At 47.9% G+C, this 21,707-nt stretch overlaps 1 protein-coding gene and 1 long non-coding RNA gene across 5 annotated transcripts in view; one reads left to right on the plus strand and one right to left on the minus strand.

Annotated features, from left to right (window-relative positions):
* Positions 1-21,556, plus strand: part of LOC147196884 (protein furry homolog) — a 39,761-nt gene extending 18,205 nt beyond the window's left edge. For 3 of the 4 annotated variants that reach the window (XM_086124740.1, XM_086124742.1, XM_086124741.1), the window contains 38 exons: positions 75-166; positions 261-433; positions 1,093-1,253; positions 1,704-1,814; positions 1,895-2,049; positions 2,234-2,333; positions 2,422-2,593; positions 3,003-3,262; positions 4,072-4,218; positions 4,539-4,710; positions 4,789-4,876; positions 5,261-5,337; positions 6,179-6,332; positions 6,531-6,634; positions 7,248-7,433; positions 8,171-8,360; positions 8,824-8,939; positions 9,038-9,225; positions 9,671-9,765; positions 10,095-10,675; positions 10,785-10,882; positions 11,245-11,415; positions 11,501-11,641; positions 12,701-12,871; positions 13,357-13,545; positions 14,052-14,126; positions 14,212-14,382; positions 15,013-15,231; positions 15,930-16,070; positions 16,941-17,083; positions 17,377-17,587; positions 17,848-17,997; positions 18,098-18,196; positions 18,270-18,344; positions 19,002-19,019; positions 19,198-19,308; positions 19,645-19,832; positions 20,269-21,556. In XM_086124740.1, coding sequence (XP_085980866.1) covers positions 75-166; positions 261-433; positions 1,093-1,253; positions 1,704-1,814; positions 1,895-2,049; positions 2,234-2,333; positions 2,422-2,593; positions 3,003-3,262; positions 4,072-4,218; positions 4,539-4,710; positions 4,789-4,876; positions 5,261-5,337; positions 6,179-6,332; positions 6,531-6,634; positions 7,248-7,433; positions 8,171-8,360; positions 8,824-8,939; positions 9,038-9,225; positions 9,671-9,765; positions 10,095-10,675; positions 10,785-10,882; positions 11,245-11,415; positions 11,501-11,641; positions 12,701-12,871; positions 13,357-13,545; positions 14,052-14,126; positions 14,212-14,382; positions 15,013-15,231; positions 15,930-16,070; positions 16,941-17,083; positions 17,377-17,587; positions 17,848-17,997; positions 18,098-18,196; positions 18,270-18,344; positions 19,002-19,019; positions 19,198-19,308; positions 19,645-19,832; positions 20,269-20,527 — 5,952 coding nt within the window. In that variant the 3' untranslated portion in view covers positions 20,528-21,556. The remainder of the gene's footprint in view (positions 1-74; positions 167-260; positions 434-1,092; positions 1,254-1,703; positions 1,815-1,894; positions 2,050-2,233; positions 2,334-2,421; positions 2,594-3,002; positions 3,263-4,071; positions 4,219-4,538; positions 4,711-4,788; positions 4,877-5,260; positions 5,338-6,178; positions 6,333-6,530; positions 6,635-7,247; positions 7,434-8,170; positions 8,361-8,823; positions 8,940-9,037; positions 9,226-9,670; positions 9,766-10,094; positions 10,676-10,784; positions 10,883-11,244; positions 11,416-11,500; positions 11,642-12,700; positions 12,872-13,356; positions 13,546-14,051; positions 14,127-14,211; positions 14,383-15,012; positions 15,232-15,929; positions 16,071-16,940; positions 17,084-17,376; positions 17,588-17,847; positions 17,998-18,097; positions 18,197-18,269; positions 18,345-19,001; positions 19,020-19,197; positions 19,309-19,644; positions 19,833-20,268) is intronic. The other variant, XM_086124743.1, reaches the window with a different exon arrangement.
* Positions 13,672-15,881, minus strand: LOC147196886 (uncharacterized). The gene is made up of 2 exons (XR_015102402.1): positions 15,516-15,881; positions 13,672-14,367 (listed from the first exon to the last, which is right to left on the minus strand). It is a non-coding gene; the product is annotated as an uncharacterized LOC147196886 (long non-coding RNA).
* Positions 21,557-21,707: the final 151 nt, after the last annotated feature.

Raw genomic sequence — 21,707 nt, forward strand, 5'->3', positions numbered from 1 at the left:
TATGGGGTTTTTTTTTTAAACCTTGACTTGAATTGAGAGAATTCAGTGAAGGTCCTGCTGGATCATTTCTACAGAATAAGAAGCGACGTGAGCGCCGGGACCTTCTGCGACTTCAACTGCTGCGCATTTTCGAGCTGCTGGCAGATGCGGGCGTAATCAGTGACAGGTCGGTTCCCTTCACAACACCCGAGCAGCAAACCCATTTTCTATTGGTTTTTTTCTTTTTTTTTTGGTCTTATTCACTTTTTTTTTTCACGCAGTACAACCGGGGCTCTGGAGCGTGACACTCTCGCCCTGGGCGCCCTCTTCCTGGAGTACGTCGATCTGACGCGGATGCTCCTGGAAGCCGAAAACGACAAAGACGCGGAGATCCTCAAAGACATTCGAGTTCACTTCAGCGCCATGGTGGCCAACCTCATACAGTGTGTGCCAGGTAGTTGCAAACATCTTCGTTGTCTGCTTTGGATGATGGTGGCAGAAGTACTCACACTCAGTACTGAAGTCAAAGTTCAGACACCGACAAGAAAAAAAAGCCGGTAAAAGTACAAGCACTGATTCAGCTTCGGTGCTTGAGTAAAAGTAAAACAGTGCAGACTATGAAATGTGCAAAGCTAAACTTGTTTTTGTTTTTTACTGTACAGTGGATATAAAGAATCTCTCCCCCCCCCCCCCTATTCAAATGGCCAAAAAGTGCTCTAGAAATGGAATTTTTTGAGCTTTGTTCACTTGGACGGTGCTCATATTGAGGAGAGAAAGGGGGGGGGGGGGGGTGGCTCACTGATGTTGGCTCATGCAGAAATGATATCTTTGCTAACATTGTGAACGGGCTAATTGCTAAATTAGCTGATGAGGATAACAACAACAACAACAAAAAAATCAACCTTACTTCCAAACCCTGGTTATCCGACATACGCTAAGATATTGATTGGAAGAGTTGCGCAAATTGAGGACGCAGGCATCATACGTTACTGGATGCTTAATGAGAAAATTCCATTTTGGCGCTTGAGTGTTTAGGAGGCTTCAACGCTCTGCTGACTTTCTGCTAATTAAGTGAGACGACACATAAGAGCCTGTCTGGTTTCCCCTCCTCAGTGCACCACAGGCGCTTCCTGTTTCCGCAGCAGAGCCTCCGACATCATCTCTTCATCCTCTTCAGTCAGTGGGCGGGGCCCTTTAGCATCATGTTCACCCCCTTGGACCGCTACAGTGACAGGACTCACCAGATCACGCGCTACCAGTATTGCGCCTTAAAGGTAAGGGGCCTTTCCGCCTCCTTGTTAGTACACTTGCACAAACATGGATTGGTTGGGAATGCCCTCGCATGTGGGCAAGGAGAGCCGTAGTCGCCGATGCACCTTCGCATGTTAAACGAACGCTGCAATCAATCCAAACACTCTGCGTGTAAATATTTAATTGACGTACAATTCTATTTAACTGTGACATGTAGTCCATTTTCATTTATTTTCCTACATTGACGTGCAGAGTGAAGGTATAAACATTGCATCGTGTTACAAAAATGTCAGCGCGAATGTCGTTTCTTTACCTAAATGCCGGTTTGCTTTATTGCAATTGGCTGCCAAACAAGCGCAGACCACGCTTCCCAAACCCAAAGCCAGCTCGACGAGGCTCGAGTTCCCACTATTGTGATCTACATTGAGATCTCCTGAAAATGGATGCGTGAGCTTGAGTTCGCATTCTTGCAGGCCATGTCCGCCGTGTTGTGCTGCGGCCCGGTCTTTGACAACGTGGGCCTCTCTCCAGATGGCTACCTCTACAAGTGGCTGGACAACATCCTAGCCTGGCAGGACCAGCGGGTACGCAATGCTTATTTTCATGTGGGCGCTTCATTTGAGACACCGTTCTTTTTTTTGCTGAGGCTCTCCTCTCGACTCAGGTCCACCAGCTGGGATGCGAAGTGGTCATCCTGCTCTTGGAGCTCAACGCCGACCAAGTCAACCTGTTCAACTGGGCCGTGGATCGCTGCTACACCGGCTCCTACCGGCTCGCCTCGGGTTGCTTCAAGGCTATTGCGATGGTGTGCTGCCGCAGGTACAAAGAAATCATCTGATGAATAATAATAATGGCGCTATTATTATGATTATTATTATTCTTGGTGACTACTTGAAAATTCTTCATTGTTGGGGGACTGTATTTTGACAAAAGCATTTACGGAGACATCTGACAATAGTTTTGAATTGTTGAATGTCCACTTTTTCTTTGTGGTGACTTGCAGAAACTACCCAAGCGATATCGTGACGCTGCTCAATCTGGTCCTCTTCAAGGCATCCGATGCCAGCAGAGAGATTTATGAAATTTCTATGCAACTGATGCAGGTGAGATAAAGACACGCCTCCTCACAAGTCCTCAGTCGAGCGTCGGTGTGACGAGTACACTCATCCCCTTTATCCTGTTTTGGAGCAGATTCTCGAGGCCAGGCTGTTTGTGGACTCCAAGAAGATGGCTGGGCAGAAGCCTAACGGCGTCCTTTACGGCACTCGCGCTGGGTTGCCGCCGCTCTACAGCATTTCGCTCCCTCAGCTCTCCAGCCAGTTGGCCAGGATGTACCCTGAACTCACGCTCCCGCTTTTTTCAGGTGGTGTAAAAAGTCTTGTTTGTGTTTGTATGCTACAAATAATGAACCACTGTAATACTTACAGATGTGTCCTCTTTATTGAACCAGGGGTGGGCAAAGTATGACCCGCAAGCAACATAGAGTCCACAGAGTTGTTCTAACATTATCAAGAACATAATGGAATATTTGTTGAGTAATGAAAAAAAAAATCCAGATTTATTCATTAACTTTCTTATTGCATATGTTGCGTTATTGTGCATAATTTCGCTTTCTGTTGCTTGATCTATTTATGACCTGGTCCATCTGTTTGATTTGAAGTATCAAAGGTGGCCCTTGTTGAGTACAGCATTTTGCCCAGCCTTGCGCCGCATACAGCTTGCTCGGATAGGAGTGCGATGTTCCTCTGAGGATTTATTTATGTGTGCTCCAGAGGTTAGCCAGAGGTTCCCCAGCACCCACCCCAACGGGAGACAGATCATGCTGACTTATCTCCTACCCTGGCTCAGCAACATCGAGCTGGTAGATAGCGGCCTGCTGCTCCCGGCCTTCACGCCGTCGTCCTCTGACGACGACTCCTCTGCAAGTGGGCGCGCCTCTGCCTCCCCCCAGCAGATTCTGAGGGGAACCGGCTGGGGCTCCCAGCAAGCCACGTCCCTGGTGCTCAACAACCTCATGTACATGACCGCCAAGGTAAATTCATCTTGCGGCGGTCATAACAAACTCCCCATTTATTGCGGGTGATACATTCCAGACCCAAACGCAATGCGTGAAAATCTGCAACAAAGTGAGACCGTATTAAAAAAAATCTGAGAAATGTAGGTAAAAGGACAGTAAGGTCAGGTACTAGATCGTTAAATAAATAGAGGTATTTCGATAATGGAAGTGGGTAAACGTAGGGTGGTGAAAAGAAGCTACAGATATGGGGTTCCACAGGGTTCAATTTTAGAGCCCTGCTTTTCTCATTTTGTTTCCCTAGAATTCCATACTGAGAAGGTTTCATATTCCCTTTCATAGCAACGCTGATGACAGTCAACCTTATGTGCCAATGAAGAAGAAAGACATTTTTTCCTTGAAACCACTTTTCCATAAATATGTATGAATCATAAGAAGACTCGCGTGATGGAGTTTGGTCCCATCGGGCTTACTTTCATATATTTTTTAGATGTAATAGTTTTATGTTTAATGTTTGATTTATTATTTTTATGTCCAGGACTTTCTCTCAGTTCTTGTATTCAATGTGCTCTAGAACTAAAGTTGAGCTCAGCAAAAGGTGGGGAGGGAAAGAAGATCCTTTAAAAAAATAAAATAAATTGCTTAAAAATTCAAGATGCAGCGCTGGTGCAAAGAATGAACCATGATATGGGCAGCTGGACACGACCGTCTGAGATATTATGCCAAAGGACCTGGACCTCAAATCAAATTCCACCAAATGCGAACATCAACTCCTTGGCTGCGGAATTTCGGACTGAGCTGACGGCATTGTTTTTGTATTTGGCCAGTTTGGAGATGAATTACCAGGATCCGAAATGGAAAATGCATGGAATGCTTTGGTGTGCAACGAAAAGTGGAGCCACAACCTGCGAACCGCGCTGCAATTTCTCATCAGCCTATGCGGCGTCAGCAGCGACACCGCGCTCCTGCCGTTCGTAAGACAAATGCTACAACTTTCTGGTTTCGTCTTTCGTGCCACTATGGAAAGCATGCAAGTTTAACTGATTCATTCCCAGGACCCAAAGAGTAAGCTAAAAATTTAACTATTGAATGGAAAGTGATGAATTGTATAATTCATGGATGTATTTACATGATGGACGCCTTCTATTTAGCCTGCGTGTTTTTGGGGGAGGGCAGTCTACTGAATAGGGATTGGAAAACGATTGACATTTTGGGGAAGGTGGGTAGCGTGAGGAACTTCTGCTTTTAGCTTAACATGTTCTTTTCTGTGATCATTTTCCCCCTGTGTGCTCAGATCAAGAAGGTGGTGATCTATCTGTGTCGAAACAACACCATGCAAACCATGGAGGAGTTGATTTGGGAATTGCAGCAGACTGACCCGGTCAACCCGATGGTCCAGCACTGCGACAGCCCGCCGTTTTATCGTTTCACCGCCTCGAGCAAGGCCGCTGTCAACGCGGCGTCAGGTAACTCCTGGGCGGACAGCTGACAAAGCACCTAACTGATTGTAAGCAAACAAGTTGATTTTTGGACTCTTTCCCCAGGAACCGCATCGAGTACCAACAATGTGGTGGCGGGACAGGAGAGCTTCCTGGATGCAGATGAATACAAGACAAAGGACAATGAGGAGAGGTGAAATCACAAACGTTGCGACAAATGTTCAAATTTGGCCCAATTAACGTGACGTGTTTTACCCTGCACCGCAGGAACATCTTTCAAGCTTGGAAATCGGATTTGGAAATTTGATCATCAGACTTTTAAGACATTGATTAGAAGGGGGACAAATGGTCATATTTGTTCAGATTATCGTATGTGGGCACTGCACAGCGGCAGATAATCGTTCACGATTATCTTTGAAAATTGCCTAAAATCGGAACTTTGAGTCGAAAGGGGAGACACACAACATTTAGAGACTTCTAAAAATCAGCCCTTTGCTGGTTTGATCAGAGGAGAAGACGTCCTGCTGATTGAAATGTATCTACCCCGCTGAAGTGAGTGATGTGTGTCCCTCCTCAGGCTCAGCCATGTCATGCGAGCTCACCACCGTCTGGAATCTGGCTACAGCAACAGTTCGGGAGGGTCATATGATGAAGGTAAATCCAAGTGTATTTCAGTACCTCTCGCCATCATCAATAATTTCATCACGTCTGGCGAGAGCAGGCCGGAGGGATAAAAAGATGGCGACGGACGTCGGTGTCATTGATAATGCATAGGCACAGTGCATGCAGAGTGTCCCGGGGCTCTTTGAAAAGGCTTCTGTGAGAAATGGCATCGACGAGCAGCCAGTCTCGAGCCTTTCTTTTGGGCTAAAATGCAACTTTGTTACACCCTTTTGGTTTGAGGTCATGCCATCAAGTTGTCCTTAAATGGCCTTGTTTTTAAGTGGCAACCTCAACCTCCCTCTCTCTAGTTTTGCACCCCTGCCTAAAGGATATAGCAGGGGTGTTGCTTTGTTTGTTAGTGGGATTACGCCAAGAGTATAAATGGCACAGTCCCATCTGTCTGTCCACTGAGTTCAGGTCGGCAATTTGAATCATGACTGCATGGAACGTACTGGAAATGGTCAAGGACCAGATTTGGTTTAGCTTGTGTTGGCTTTAGTGCGAGACACGAGAAGAACGTCACTTCTCCCAGCTGAAATGAAAACAACAGGAGATAGAAACCTGTTTAAATGAGCATTCATGGATCTATCTAGCTGCCTAGCTAACAAGATACGATAACTAGCATCGACCGTGTTTCACCAACAAGCTAACTAGCATCTGGCTAGCTAACAGGCTGAACTACCTCACATGTACTAATAATTTAAACTAACTAACATATTGCTAGATAACAAATAGTCTAACCAATGTTCAGCTAGCTACCAGCCATTTTATCTTATCTTATTTTATTTGATCTCGTCATCTATTTTAGTTTGATGCCATAGTCCCTCCACAGGTGTTGAACCTCTCCCCCCTTATGCTGACTGGCTGATGGCCGTGGTTGAAAGCAACCGCCCCCATCCTCTACCGATGCCTGTCAACGGCGGCTGCTGGGCTCCTCTGGTGGACTTCCTGCCCGAGACCCTCACCCCGAGAGGACCTCTACACAGGTGTGGACTCGGTGATACTGTACCACTTTTGATTGATCTCGTTTGCTTGGGAACACTGAATTGAATTGAATACAACATTCACTCCCTGATGATCTTTGATTTATAATAATTTCAATGCACGGCACGGCCGAGATTAAAGTTCCTGCCGTGTCGCTTTCACAAGTTTGTGTTTTAAGCACTTTTTTTTTTCCATCCCAGGTGTAATATAGGAGTCATATTCATGACGGAGATGGTGGTGGACCACAGCGTACAGGAGGACTGGGCCCTGCACCTCCCGCTGCTGCTGCACGCCTTATTTTTGGGTAAGTCTATACTATAATTTGTCGTCTTCTCAGAAACCCTGACTGTGTAATTACGTTAACTCGTGTGATATAGTGTGCACGGTATTTTAAGTCGCGCGTAAGTTGTACTGCGGCTTTCTGCGCGTGTCACACTGAGGTCAGCTAAGGGAGAGCGTCCATTTTCTATACTGCTTATCCTCATTTGGATTTGTGGGTAAGATGCAGCCTATCCCAGCTGACTTTGGGTGAGAGGAGAGGGTATACCCTGGACTGGTCGCCAGCCAATCACAGTCCGTATATAGATTAACAAGCATCCACTCTGACATTCCATTGATGGATAGTTGAGTTTTCAGTGAAACCATAAATGCATGTTTGGGGGATGTGGGAGGAAGATGTCGGACAGTGAACCCAACAAAGTTGCGGTTCCGCATTCACAAATTCACCTTTTTGGTGATTTCTTTCTATGCCCAGGCCATCTGGTGGCATCTTGGTGTACTTTGACCTACAAGTACTTCAAATTAATTTCATCAAATTACAATCCGCCGTTTGACGGATGTTTTACAACAAAGTCGAGTTGCGAGTGAGCTTCAGCAATGCCGCCGCTTGAGTGATGTCATGGTCTTCTCATCCTCAGGCATGGACCACAACCGTCCGGAGGTATATGAGCACAGCAAGCGTCTCCTCCTTCACCTGCTCATCGCGCTGTCCTGCCGCCACAACTTCCAGGCCGTCGCCTCGGTGCTGCTGCAGACCCGCCACCTCGACGGAGCCAAGACTCTCACTTGCCAGCCCGCCCTTCAGCCCGAGTTCATAACGTCAGGTATAAGAAAAAGAAAAAAAGAGAAGAAGAAAAAAATGCCGAAGTCGGCATTGGTGCGAACGTCAAGAAGGGAGACGAATGGCTTACATTTCTGTCGGAATGCTTGTAGATAAGTCTCTTATCTGAGGTGAGCATATTTGGAGCTTGTTCCAAAAGCAATATGCAGCGCTGGGGGACTTCAAAGGTCTTGATTAAAGCATTCCACGTGGCTATTTTTACCCGTTTGCCCCAAGTGGAGCCATCTGTCAAGGCTCCAATGCGCTGCTGTGGCTTCGCAGCTCCCTACGCGGTCAACTACGGTAGGTTTTCTCCCGAGGTGGCAGAAGTACTCATACTCTGCGCTTATAGTGGAGCATCTACGTAAAAGACTCCTTAAAATGCCAGCACGAGACTGAAATTTGGAACACGTGCTCTTCAGACCCCCCCCCCCCCCCCGCCCCCCCAAATACTGCTGCCCACACAAAATCCCTCTCATAAATGGAGTAAACCCCGAAAAAAAAGTTGGCTGTTGCGGATATTTTGGTACCAAGATTTTCTTTCCCCCAAATGTCAAGACATTCTAGATTTTCCAAAGGGTTTATGTTGCTAAAAGTAGTACAATAACACATCCCCCACGGCACATAAATACATCATTACCCGGCTTCCCATTCCTTCCCGGCCCCTTATAAAGCGCATTTGCACTGTACGTGCAATTTGACCGATCCCATCAGCGCGCCATTTCCTCTGTTGTGCCCCAGGAGCTTTTGACTTTCTGAGGGAGGGTCAGGCATCTCCCGTGCTGGACTCCGGTCTGAGTTCCTCCTCCACGTCGTCCAGTCTGAGCCTTGGCGGGAGCAGCGGCGACCTGCCCGACATCTCGGACGAGCTGGCGGCCCGCGCCACCGCTGACGAAAAGACCGGCAAGCTCATTGAGTTTTTGACCACCAGGTACCACTGAGAACCATTAAATGCATGTGGAAAGGCTTGGCTGAGAATTTGCTGCACGTAGATGACCATTTAAAAAGAAAAAAGAAAATAAATACTCCCTGGAGCTCATAAGCATGTAGATTGGACACCATCTAGTGGTGGAGACTGCAGGTTGATGTTAGAGTAATTATAAAATTAAATAAAATCTTGAAACAATAATTTCCTGTCGTGGTTTCATGTGTAAATATACCCCGAATTATGATCGCAAAAACACAAAAAAACACGACCCTTGTGAATAAATGGCTTCCAGATGATTTGATCTTTAACTCATTCAGTACCAGCCAATTCTGGACCAAGTCTGAAAAGACGTCTAAAAACGTCTTTGGGAGTGAATGAGTTAAACAAATTACCCCTGTAGTGCATGTGAATCGTGTGAACCGTGTAAAATATTTTCAAATAATTGCGCTGCGTATGCATTTTGTAGAGCACGTGGACCCATGTGGTGCCACGAGGACATCTCGCCCAAGAATCACGTTTCAAAAAGTACAGCGCAGCTTACAAACTTCTTGCGCCATGTCATGTCCGTGTTCAAAGAACCCGGTAAGCCTTCCGCCGAGAACTGCCCTTTCCATCAACAGAACATGCGATTTGTTCATTTTCTTAGAACATCATTCCATGTATTCCGACCACCCTTCTAGAATCGCAGCTGGAGCGGCAGCTGAGCAACGCGGCCCTGCGCACGGCCCTGTGCAGTTCCTCGCGTCATTACGCCGGGCGCTCCTTCCAAGTGTTCCGAGCACTGCGCCAGCCCATCTGCGCGCATGCCGTCTCCGATTTGCTCTCCAGGCTGGTAGAGGTCGTCGGGGAACACGGAGAGGAAGTGCAGGTTAGTGTGTGCGTAAAACGTGAAACAGAAGACATTTTATATTCAAATATCAAAATGCGCAAGCAAACCGTAACGTATCATTTTGTCTTACTCAAGTTAGCTGGCTTCATGCAAACATTTGTCACCATGATGACACAATCATTTCAAGTAATGACGAGACCGGAACAACCTCCCCCAAAAAATTAAAATCTACTTTCTATTTTTATCCATTTTTAAACGTGAAAAATCAACGGGGCCGCCCGTTGGTCCAGTGGTTAGCGCGACGACCTCACACCGCAGAGGTCGTGGGTTTGACCCTGGCTCCGGCCTTCCTGCGTTTGCATGTTCTCCCCGGGCCTGTGTGGGTTTTCTCCGGGTTCGTAAAACGTTATTTATCCCCGTGGGGCAATTAGAAATTAAAATAAGCAAAAAGAAAACAAAATCGCAAAGACGTGTCGTCTTGCAGGGCTACGTGATGGAAGTTTTACTCACGCTGGAATCTGTGGTGGACAACATGGCCGAGTGCCTCAAGAATCACGACTTCATGGCCATCTTGACCAGGTGAGCTAAAATGCAGTCCAGTAGGACTTGACGCACAACTTGCTGTTCTCGAACAAGGAACTGAAGGGCAAAATTGTACAAACAGGTGTTTGATCCACGAACGACTCAAAACTCACTTGTATTCTTTGGCATTTGACTCCCGCATGACTCAAGATTTGTTCTTGTTTTTGCTGTTCGGTGCTTTCTACCGTCTTTGTCACTGATTTGTCGCTTGACTGTTGTATATGTTAGTTGCTCCACGTACAGCATTTTGTGTGCAGCGATGGCTGTTTGAAAGTGCTGGAGACATACACTCGAGTTGAGTTTTGAAACGTGCCCTGTGATTGCAGAGCGTCATCTCCGGATCTCGTTCGCGCGCTGAAGTTGATGTCCAACAGGAAGAGCACGGGGCAGCTCTACCGCCCCACAGAAGAGCGCAGCCGGCATCAGAGGAGCTCCTCCGTGCCCAAGAAGTTCGGCGAGGCGGACAGGTGGAGCGACCCGCCTCGCAGCGCCACCCTGGACCGCATCCAAGCGGCCGAGCGGCGGCCCCCGGCGGGCAAAAACCGCAGCCCTTCGTCCTCCGAGGACGTCGTCTCGGACCCGGCCAACGTCAACCACCCCGGCGACCTCCCGGCCACCGTCTTCTGGGCGGCCGTGTCGCTGATGGAGTCCGATTTTGAGTTTGAGTACCAAATGTCGCTGAGGCTGCTGGACAAGCTGCTGGGCCACGTGTCGCTGGACAAGCGGGAGAACCGCGACAGGCTGGAGAAGCTTCAGGGCCAGCTGAAGTGGAGCAGTTTCACGGGGCTCCAGCAGCTGCTGCTCAAGGGCTTCACGTCCGCCGCCACCGTCGACCTCACGCTGAAGCTCTTCCGGCAGCTCACGCCCGTTTCGCGGGTGTCCGTGGTGGACACCTCGCAAGTTATTGGTACGTTCCAACCCTTCCATCGCTTTTCAACGTATGGTCCACCCGATAAACGGGGGGAGCACGGTACTCCAAGAAGGTCCGCTGTGAGGGTCTTTGTTTTCCACGTTAGGTTTCCCCTTGAACGTCCTTTGCCTGCTCCCACATCTTGTGCGGCATTTTGATGGGCCCACACACTTCTGTCAGGATGTCGCCGAAAGGATAGCAAAGGTTTTTATTCCCCCCCCACCGTCATTCTACACGCGTCATTTAGGTAGTTTACTCTGTTTTGAAACTACGCATGATATAAAAGTGGCTTGAGCCTGACCAGACAGGATTTGGTTGTTTTGTTTTTTTACAGCTACAATACGTCTTACCTGTATTTTTAAGAACAGTTGAGTTGTTTTTAACTTTGAATGAAAACGACTTTGAATCTTTTATATCACGTTACAGTAGCTTTCAAACGGATCAAATAGACATTAGAGGAATGCAACCCCTTCCTGCTTTTTCGTGAACACTTTTCGCGTTGCTGGTATTTTATGAGGTGGTCAATGTTTGACAAGCCTCTTAAACCTCTTTATGTCTGTATCGAGGTGTGCCTCGACGAGAAAAACGACAAGCTGTCCAACCTGGCCCACGTCATGACTCTTTACAAGACGCACTCTTACACCCGCAACTGCTTCTCGTGGGTCAACGTGGTGTGCAGGTACCTCCACGAGGCCTTCTCCGACATCACGCTCAACCTGGTCACGTACATGGCGGAGGTTTGGCAAACAGTTGTTATAAATGTTGCCGAAGTCGCCTCCTCCTCTTCTTCTTCTTGAAATTGTTTGCCTTGTTGCGCCGCAGCTGTTGGAAAAAGGTCTCGCCGGTATGCAGCAGACCATTTTACAGATCATCTACAGTCTGCTGAGTCACATGGACCTGAGCGGGATCCAAGCCAAAACTTTCAACACGGAAGTCCTCAGGACCATCGAGAAATTTGCCCAGGTGAGGCCTTCACTACGTTTCATCCATCCATCCATCCATCCATCTTCTACCGCTTATCCGGGGTCGGGTCGCGGGGGCAACAGCTTTAGCAGGGAAGCCCAGACTTCCCTCTCCCTAGCTACTTCTTCCAGCTCTCCCCGGGGGATCCCGAGGCGTTCCCAGGCCAGCTGGGTGACATAGTCACTCCAGCGTGTCCTGGGTCTTCCTCGGGGTCTCCTCCCGGTGGGACATGCCCGGAACACCTCACCAGGGAGGCGTTCAGGAGGCATCCGAATCAGATGCCCAAGCCACCTCATCTGGCTCCTCTCGATGTGGAGGAGAAGCGGCTACTACGTTTCACTACAACCATATTCGCTGTCAGTCCGGGTAGTGGAGGTATTGCAGAAGCTCGGCTAACTGTGAGCTTATCTGGTAACTGCATTGTGGTGGCCAACTGCTCGTCGTCGTCCCGACTGTGAAAAATGATTTGTGTGACGCGTTGAAAAAAATAAATCACTCTGAACATACACCACACCACAGGATAATCGATGAAGATAATCATCCCGATACGTCCTACTCTGACTTTGATCAGAAAGGTCGCCGCATGCTCAAATTAGGCCCGATTATCGATATTCAGTGTACCTCGCGCCACGGGATAATTGCTCAGGCTGATCTTTCGGAGACATCAGATCATCAGGCGGTCCAGACTTGATGTCGCCAGAGAGGGAAACCGCTCCCACGAGGCCCAGTTCGAGCCACGACTGATAGTTTTTAGTCACTCAAGTGTGGAGTAGCGTTTCTTTGTTTTGACATAAGTAGCTTTGGAACCAAGATTCGGAAAGTAGCAAAATGTTTGCAGACGGGGGTGGGTGATCGGAATCCAAAAGGTCGTCTCGTGTCAGTGCAGTAAATTTGTACACGCGCCCGAACTATAAACGGTTCCTGTCCAAAGTGATCTGGCCTCAGCTTCCCTCCGCGGCCCTTTGCCAGAACCTCTCTGTCCCCCCAAAAATAGACTCCCATCAAATCACACAACGCCAACGTGCCAATGGTGATGTTGTGCACCTGTGCCGACTGTAGACGGCCCACTGGAGGGAAGCGCTGAACATCCTCAAGCTGGTGGTGAGCCGCTCGGCCAGTTTGGCGCAGCCCTCCGGCGACCTCTCCTACGAGGACATCGGCCGGGTGTGGGAGCGCTCGTCTAAGGCCTTGCCTGGGAAAACGCTGGATTTCCACTTTGACATATCCGAGGTGAACGACCTTCTTCTTACACGAGTTTATGTGAGACTTCTTTCTTTTCTCACGCGGAAAAACCCGTCCCGCTAAAACCCCCCCAGGGCCATTATTCCAGGGTGTGGTGGGCGTGGTGCAAAATCTTGCTGAAATTCTTCAGAAAAAGGGAAACATTTTTACCCACCGCACCCTTTCCTTATGTTCCCCTCAACTGATGATTAGACTCGAAGCTGAAAAGGTAAACAAAATAAATAAGCGGCAGCATGCGTGGGGAGAAAAAAAAAAAAAGGGGGTGCCACTGGAACACAGAGCTATTTGTGTAGCGCATGAATGGCAGGATGTGATGTCACATCATTGCTGCCTGTCTTTTGTGCGCGTATCAGTGATTCTTTGCCAACGGCGTGCGTGTTTGTGTGTGTGACAACACCGAGACGCCTGGACAGGCTGCTAAGTGTGCAGAGCGCATTTTTCCTCCCGTGCTTACATGGCCGCGTTTGTGTCAGACGCCCGTGATCGGTCGGCGCTACGATGACCTGCGCCCCTGCCCGGTCCGAGACGGCAAGAGCAGAAGCGCGGCGGTGACGCGCAGCACCACCACCACCACCACCACCTCCTCCTCCTCCGGCTCTCTGGGGTCCACGTCCAAGAACGTCTTGGTGCCGGTCAGCTGGAAGAGGCCTCAGTCTTCCCAGGTGATGCCGCTGCGTTTCCGCGAACTTCATGGAAACGCTTTTACAGCTCGGCGCAGGAAAGGAAGCGAAATCGGCAGAGGTGAAAGTTGGGAGGGAAAGGAATGACGAAGGGAAGGGAGGATGGCGGGCGGTTCGATAAAGCTTGCCGACTTTAATTCAAGGAGCCTTCCTTAAAAAAAAAAAAATGTATAACACAATGTACAGCATTTACAAATATTGTAAAACCCGTAAATTATCTTGTTGTTTTTTTGGATGACACAAGGAATGAAGTCGTTGGGTAATGGAAGGTATGTCGTTGCTAGGTAGGAAGGAAGCGAGGTAAAGACGCACGACTCTTTCAGGCCTCAGTCTTCCATCTGATGTGACTAGAAGGTTCATTTTTGTTCAAGTTTTCCAGGTTCCCGTTTCGTTGCCTCTGCCGAAGAGCTTGTTGTGTAGATAGGGACAAAAGCCTCGTTGAAAGTTTGTGCTGCTTCAAACCCCGTTTTTCTTCCCCTTCTCTGCAGAAAAGAACCAGAGAGAAACTTGTGCACGTTTTATCTTTGTGCGGGCAGGAAGTGGGCCTCACAAAAAACCCTTCGGTAAAGCTACGGCGTAACACGATCTCGTCAGCATTGACAGAACGGCGGTTTTAACTTCCCTTTTTTTTTTTTTAACCGGTGACAGGTGATTTTCTCGAGCTGCGGCGAGCTGGATCTGATGGAGCGCCAGCCGAGCCTGGTTTCATCCGAAGACGGAAGTCGAGAAGCCGACACGGTGGACGACACCACCTCGGAGCAGCAGTTCCGGGTCTTCCGAGACTTTGACTTCCTGGATGTGGAGCTTGAAGACGGAGAGGTGAGTTCACTGCGCACGTAAAGTACAGTACATGCCGCAGGATGACCTGGAGAGCAGTTGGATTTTCCTCACTTTTTTTTTAACTTTTGACCCCTTACACATTTTTCAACCGATTCAAATCATTTATTCACAAATTTGGGACATTAAGGGAGCTATTTTACCCATTGCAAAAATTCTACAATACCCATATTGAAAAAAAAAAACATTCAAGTAGCTGAAGCATCAAGTTCCTCATCCTTCACATTCCAACTTTCAATTCCAGCAGTTCAGCGAAGCACTCAACATTTCATTTCGGTGGCAGCTGTTCGGCGCTATTATGCATTTTCCACAAAAATGGCATTCGAAAATTTACTGTATGATCGCATATGAAAAAGTGATGAAGTAATGTTGTATTTTTCTTTTTTTGTGCGCTATCCAGGAGTTGCAGGTAAGTTTCTCTGCTCTTTTTGCTGTGCGCGCATGCCACCACTTGTGCAGCGTGTTTGAGATGTGACTAATTCCTGGCACATGAAGTATGCATGTTGTTGTGGTTGTCGTTTTTGACCTGCCTGTGGTTTATACTGGAATTTATTATTATTTTTGCCTATATGATATTCCAGAGTCTTTTTTTTTTTTTTTTGCTTGTCGCAGGGTGAGACGGTGGACAACTTCAACTGGGGTGTGCGCCGACACTCGGTGGACAGCCTGGACCAGAGCGACCTGCGCGCCCTGGAGGAGAGCCACCTGTCCAGCAGCATGCCCGGCCTGAGCCGCGTCACTGGCGAAGACGACTCGGAGGAGTCCTCCTCCTCCTCCGAGGAGGAGGAGGATTCCCTCTCGGCCAGCCAAATCCTCTCCCGCTCGCAGCTAGTAGGGGCACATATTCTTTCTTGATTTATACAAGAGTCACTCACCCTTATTTGTCATTCCCAGTTAAAGTTGACATTATAACGGATACATAAAGCAAAAGAGAATTTTAGAAAAATGAATATTTAACTCTTTCAGGGACATTGGTTACAACAGTGGACAGCTAATCATTTGATCAGATTACGGATTACAGGGTGCGTGAAAGGGGTTAAACAGCAACGCGTTCAGTCATTTTGTCCACTAGCTTAATGCTAACATACGATTTGAAATGCCATAGATGGACTTACGGAACGTAGTGCGGATGATTCAAGGCATTTACCCACTTTTCTCTGGTCAAATGACGTGTGAGGGTTTGTTTATTCGCGGGGCCATCAGAGATCGCGCCGTCTCTTGCTAACCGGATGCGCTTCATATTCCGGCTGTGCCATATGGCCGAAATGCAATAGCTGGATATGTTAGCCCGATATCTCAATGATGATATGGGTTCGGTGAACACGATGCATTTTTTTAAAAGAAAAAACTAAATATCCACGCTGTCACGGAATATTAAGTGTGCCATCCGTACACACTTGACAGCGAGCACGGAAGCGGATTTCTGGCATATGAACCTGCCGCTTCTTTGCACTTGAGGAATGTGGCGCGCCCCCCCCCCCCCCCCCCCCCGCTGTTTTAAGCCATCTCCGACGTGTCTCTTTCCGCAGGCCGGCGACCTCTCCCCAACCGCCGAGATCCGTAACATGGACTCTCCCTCCTTTTGTAGCAACATGTCAGCCAACTCCACGCCTCTCAGCAGCAAAAATCACAGTTTCGAGGTCCAACTGCCGGAGGACTCGAAGCAGCGGGTGAATAAGGGCTTCAGGGTGTCTGAGATTCTGGAGACGACCAGCTCCTACCGCTCTTCTATTCTCGAGTTTTTCACCAATTTTGCTAAATAGTCGCTACGCTCGCTCTACCTTTGGGTTCTTCCTTCAACGCTTTGGGTTCTTCCTCATACGTTCTCTCCTCTCTGACTTTTCCTCTCCTTTAGAAGAGCATGTGACAATGGTGTTGTTTTCTTTTTGCATGTTAGAAGGGAATGAACTGGCAAAGCCGGCTTTATCATAACGCTTTATTTAATAGTAGAAATTATGCTGGGATCGTAGAACCCCCCTCTCTGTGTGTCGCTCTGCTATAAGAGGCAATGTGTATACCTACTGCTTCTATGTGCGGGCGGGGAGAACTCCTGTTTGGGCATGCGGGACCTACACAAGGTGTACACATTGCCGACCCCCCCGAAATGAAAAAGAGTGTGCTGGGCTGGCACTTAAGACTCAAAATCAGTGTAATTGGCACAACAAATCCTTCTAAAGAAAGACAAAAACCTCGAGGAGCGTCCCTGGCAAGGTTAGTGCGACCATTTACCACCCAAAAAAAAAAAAATCATGATGTTGACAACTGTGCATGTTATTTGTGGATACTGTGAACCTTCGCTAAAGAGTTGGTGAGCCCGAGCCCCAACGTGAAGCGTGGACATTTGCCAGTGAAATGAACATTTTAGAGTTGCCTTAGTACACTTATTTACGTACAAGTATTTCCGACATTTTTTTGGGGGGTGTTGTGTTCTCCCCAAAGTACGTACATTGGCGAGGGTTCACTGTATTCACATTTTGCTGCCTACTGCATTGCTGTGTGTATAAACATGCTGAAGAAGCACGTCTCCTGCTTTCAAACAGTTTTTACAAGCAGATGAAGACGCAAACGAGCAGGACACATCGCCCTCCGTAAGCTCCCTCCCTCCTGAGTTTCACTGCGGCGACACTCCGGAGGCTTCGCTCACTCTCTACAAAGATCCGGACCTCCGCAGCGGCTTGCCCAGGTACGCCCACCTGGCTTCTTCCCCGGAAGCGAAGTAACGTACTGGGGGCGCATAGAACGTATTCTAAAGAATTTTAATGACTCGACTTCCCCTTTGAACAACTGCTGTTGAACACAAGCGGTAACAACACATGCGATAGAGCATACAAAAATACTCCCGGTCATATATTATTTATCCTCTGTGAGTTTTATTACTGCAGCTTAGTTGCAATAGCCTCATCTGTGTGTCATCATCAAACTTTTTGCCACTCGTGCTGGCTAAACACGCCGTCTGAACTCTTCTTTGGCCATCAGCCTCGCAGAGGACGAGCGAGATGACGTGACGGTGGGCTCGGGCTCTTCGCCGCCACCCTCGCCCTTCTTCTCCGCCATCCTGGCGGCATTCCAGCCGGCGGCGTGCGACAACGCCGAGGAGGCCTGGCGCGCCCACCTAAACCAGCTGGCGTGCGACTCGGACGGCTCCTGCGCCGTCTACACCTTCCACGTGTTCTGCTGCCTCTTCCAGGTACGCCTTGACTTTTGGACAGGAAGACTAATGATCCTTTTTTTTTTTTTGCATATCCCGCTTTGAAGGATTTTTGCAAGACACGGTTGAGGAAAAAAAAAATGCAGCACAAAATCAACAGGCGGTGTGTGCACGTTCACTTAGGTCAGGGTTCGGCAGGATTCTGTAGTCTAGTTGTAGTTTTTTTTTTTTTGTGCATCCCCTCATAACAGTGCAGTTGTGGACAAACTGTGACTTGAAGATCTGTTTTTTGATCACAGAGTATCCAGAGCAAATTTAGCTCACTGACCCGCGACGCTGTGAGTTCCCTCAACGACAACCTGAGAGGATTAGGAGCAAAGTTGCTGAGGTCGTCTCAAATGCTGACCACGTGTGCCGAGTGCCCCTTGTTGTTTATTGACGCCGACACGGTGAGTCACCTGACGCGTCGGAGGACGAACGCGTCCGTTTCAAACGCCGTGTTGTATCGAAGGTATCTGGAGCGCAACGCCTGGCGTTCACTGTTCACAGATCATGTCGTACGGTCTCCTGGATAAAATGAAATTCAGCGTGCTGGAGCTGCAAGAGTACCTGGATACTTACAACAGCAAAAAGGAGGCAACTCTCACGGTAAGGAACGGTAAAGCGGGCTTGAATATATCTGGTGGAGTTGCAATCAATCATTCCACGTTCTGGTTCCAAGTGGCTGAGCAGCTGTAAGGCCACCTTCCTCCCAAGTCCCGACACGACACGCCAACCCATGGAGCAGGAGGAAAAGGTAACAGCCGGTTGGGGGCTTAAAAAGCATCACAGTGTCCATTAAAAAAAGTCCATCAAAAATCCTTTTCTGGAGACCTTTTGAGAATGTTTGGTAAGAGCGGGCGCCAGGGTACTTGATGTACGACTGATGAAAAGCTCTCTTGCTTATGTGCATTTGGAATGGTGTTTAAAATCATTTCCACTCCAACTAAGCTCTCGCACCGTACCTTCTGCATTGCGATCGCTGTGACGCCGTGGCCCTGTGAGTGTTTCCCCCTTACATACTTTTCATAAGCTTCTTTTGCCGCATGTCATCGTAAAAGGGGGCATATTATGGAACGTTTACGCTCACGTACCGTAATTCCCCACAGGTAAGACACCCCCCTAATTGAACAGCATCCATCCATGATCTGGTCCATTTATCTTCAGGAGGGTCGCGGACGTGCTGCTTGCCAGCCACTCGCAGGTCACACATAGACATCATTTTTAGTAAAAGGTATAGGGACCAGTCAAGTGAAATTGCATAGCGGCTCTGCTGCCTGTGAATGTGAGCGAAATCATCTTTTTTGAGCAATGGGGGCGGGGGGCGGCACACAAAGTGACTTGCATGGGCCGCCCTTTGATTCTCTTTGCTTGCTCACTTCTGTTTCTGTCCCGTGACATGCTGGCTTTGTAGCAAATGGGATCTCTTGCTGTAAGTTGGAGCCGGCTTCTTTTTCTCTATTGTCGTCATTTTAATTTCATGTCTGAAGTTAGCCGCTTTAGGCTGGCCTTGCTTGTTTTACTTACGGAACCGGCGACTGTTAGAAAAGCAGAGAATAAAGCAGAGTGTGAAAACGATGACAGAAAATCGTGTTTTTTGCGCATTTCAGCAACTGGAGCTGTGTCAAAGACTCTACAAACTCCACTTTCAGCTGTTACTGCTGTTTCAGTCCTACTGTAAACTGGTCGAGCAGGTCTACGCAATCAGCTCTCTTCCCAAAGTAGGTACACCCAAGTGACGCCTTGACAAATAAAAAGAAAAAAAGCACTCTGCAGTATTGTACTTTCGACATACTGTACTAACAATTAAACTGAATAGAAAGAATTGAACGGTTCAGTTAGACAAGTATGTAGACAAAGAAGACGGCCAGAACTGCGAGGAACTAAGTTTAGCCTGGCTTGTTGCCAGACGTTGTGGAGAGTCTTCACCGCGTGTTGTTTCTGTTAGCCGTTGATTTTTGCAGGGTAATGTCAGATGAGTTTGAAATGTGAGCGCTTGGGGATCATAGCGCTGCAACCGCCTTGACTTTGTGACATGTTGCCGCCTGGACCCGTAGCTCAGCGACATGTCCCGAGAGCTGAGCGACTTGAGGAGCCAGCTGAGAGCGGCGGCGTTGGAAGATGACAAAAGGACGCCGGGCGAGCCGTGCGCCTTCAGCTCGTCCGAGGCGGCTGTGCAGGCCATCTTGGAAGTTCTCAAGAGCGGCGGCTTCACCTCGGCCATTCGCTACATTCGGGAGTGCAGGTGACATGGCGCGGGGACGAAACTGGACCATATTGGGGGAAGTGGAAACTCGGAATATTCCCAAAATATTGAAAAATTACTTTTCCATTTCAAATGGGACCTTTTTGGCTGGGTTTGAAGGTTAAGGTTTGCCCATGAATCAATCATCAAATTCATTGCCAGTCATGTTGCGAATCGCTGAATCATTCAGAGCCATAGTTTCACCTAAAAAAAAAAAAAAAGCCTCACAAAGTAAATATTCTCTGTCATTGTTGCTTATTTCAAACCTTTTGAGCATCACAAATAAACAACTTGCATCGGTTAATTTTCATTTTTGGTGCAATTATTCAGAGAATCACTGATTCTGAAAATATTTGACAGTGACGGTGAGTTTAACTTGTGGACATCCTCCGTCAGCCTCCGGCGTAACCTCCAAGGAAAATCTTTTTGTTTCCAGAACAACGTGGCCCAACGACATTTTCGGCAGCCCCTCGGAGGACGAGGTCCAGACCCTGCTCAGCATTTACTTCCGCCACCAGACGCTGGGCCGGACGGGCACCTTGGCTCTGGTGGGCTGCAAACGGGACCTGAGCGACGTCTCGGCCAAGCTGACCGAACTCAACGGGGAGATGCGCGACGTGATCGGCCGGGCACGCGGCTACTGGGCCGTCGCCGCCTTCCTGCCCGACGCCAAGGTGTCGGGATCCAGCCTTTGACCGCCACGCGCTCGACAGCTCTTCTTGCACTATTGACGAGGCATTCACACGCAACTGCGCCCGAAAAGAGTTCATTTCTTTGGTCACCACCGCTTTTCCCTTTCCCCCTCAAGATTTTACACATCGAGATGAAAAACATTTTCGATAGGATTGCCCAATACATTTGTTTTATGCACCTTATCTTATTACAGGCTGAAATCTTCTTGACTCTGCCACGAACTTGGCACACGGATTTCTGTTGCACTCTGGCATGGTGTATACTTACCGGTCACACGCTAAATAGAAATAACATACCAAAGCTTTGCAATTCATCTTAAAGGGGAATTGTGCAATTTTCTTTCACACAAGTGGAAGAATTTTACTGTGCAGTAAAGAATGTATTTGAGAGAAAAACGTAATAAGGGAGGACGTATTACTTAGTGATGTGTGCGTGTGCTTGTGTACGTGTGGGATTTTATTCGGCGGCCATTTTAGATGGGAATTATGGATGCTGATTTAAATGGACTGTAGTCAAACTACTTTGAAATGCTGCAGATCTACTGTAATGCTATGAGTGCGTTATGCATTACAAAAAAAAATTGTACTTTGTATTTGGAACAGCTTTTCAGCAAATGACATTTATATTTAAGGAAAACATTATTTTTTGAGCCTGTTACACACTTCTTAGTTTCTTTGTGGACAAAACTATTTTCAATGAATAACTGTACATAGCGCTATTGGAAGCTTTATTCGAGTCTGTTTTTATCAACTTGCAATGTGACTTGCCTGCGATTGACTGGCAATCAGTTCAGGGTGCAGCCCGCCTACTTCCCGAAGAGAGCTGGGATAGGCTCCGGCGCGCCCGAGACTTTCAGGTTTGGATAATGCATGGATGGAGTGCAATTTGCATATATAGTGAGTAGAAGAGATGCATATTTTTAAAGATGTAGAAGTTGTAGTCGGATGTTGTAAATAGTCTTTGCCATGTCCTGAATTTGGTGTTGTGTACACTTAATGTTACAATTAAAAATAAAATGTACCTTTGTCAAATATTGTTCATTTGTACAATGAATGTTTTTGGGATACAGTACTACAACAGAAATGTGTAAATGGTGAAAAATGAACTACAATACAGTACTGCAAATACCATGCAAAAAGGAGCGTAAGTGGTGAATCTTATTTTGAAGGCAAGACGTTCATA

This window comes from Hippocampus guttulatus, chromosome 12, assembly GCF_054856545.1.
Source record: "Hippocampus guttulatus isolate MCC_2025c chromosome 12, RoL_Hgut_1.0, whole genome shotgun sequence".
In the NCBI taxonomy this organism is placed as follows: domain Eukaryota; kingdom Metazoa; phylum Chordata; class Actinopteri; order Syngnathiformes; family Syngnathidae; genus Hippocampus; species Hippocampus guttulatus.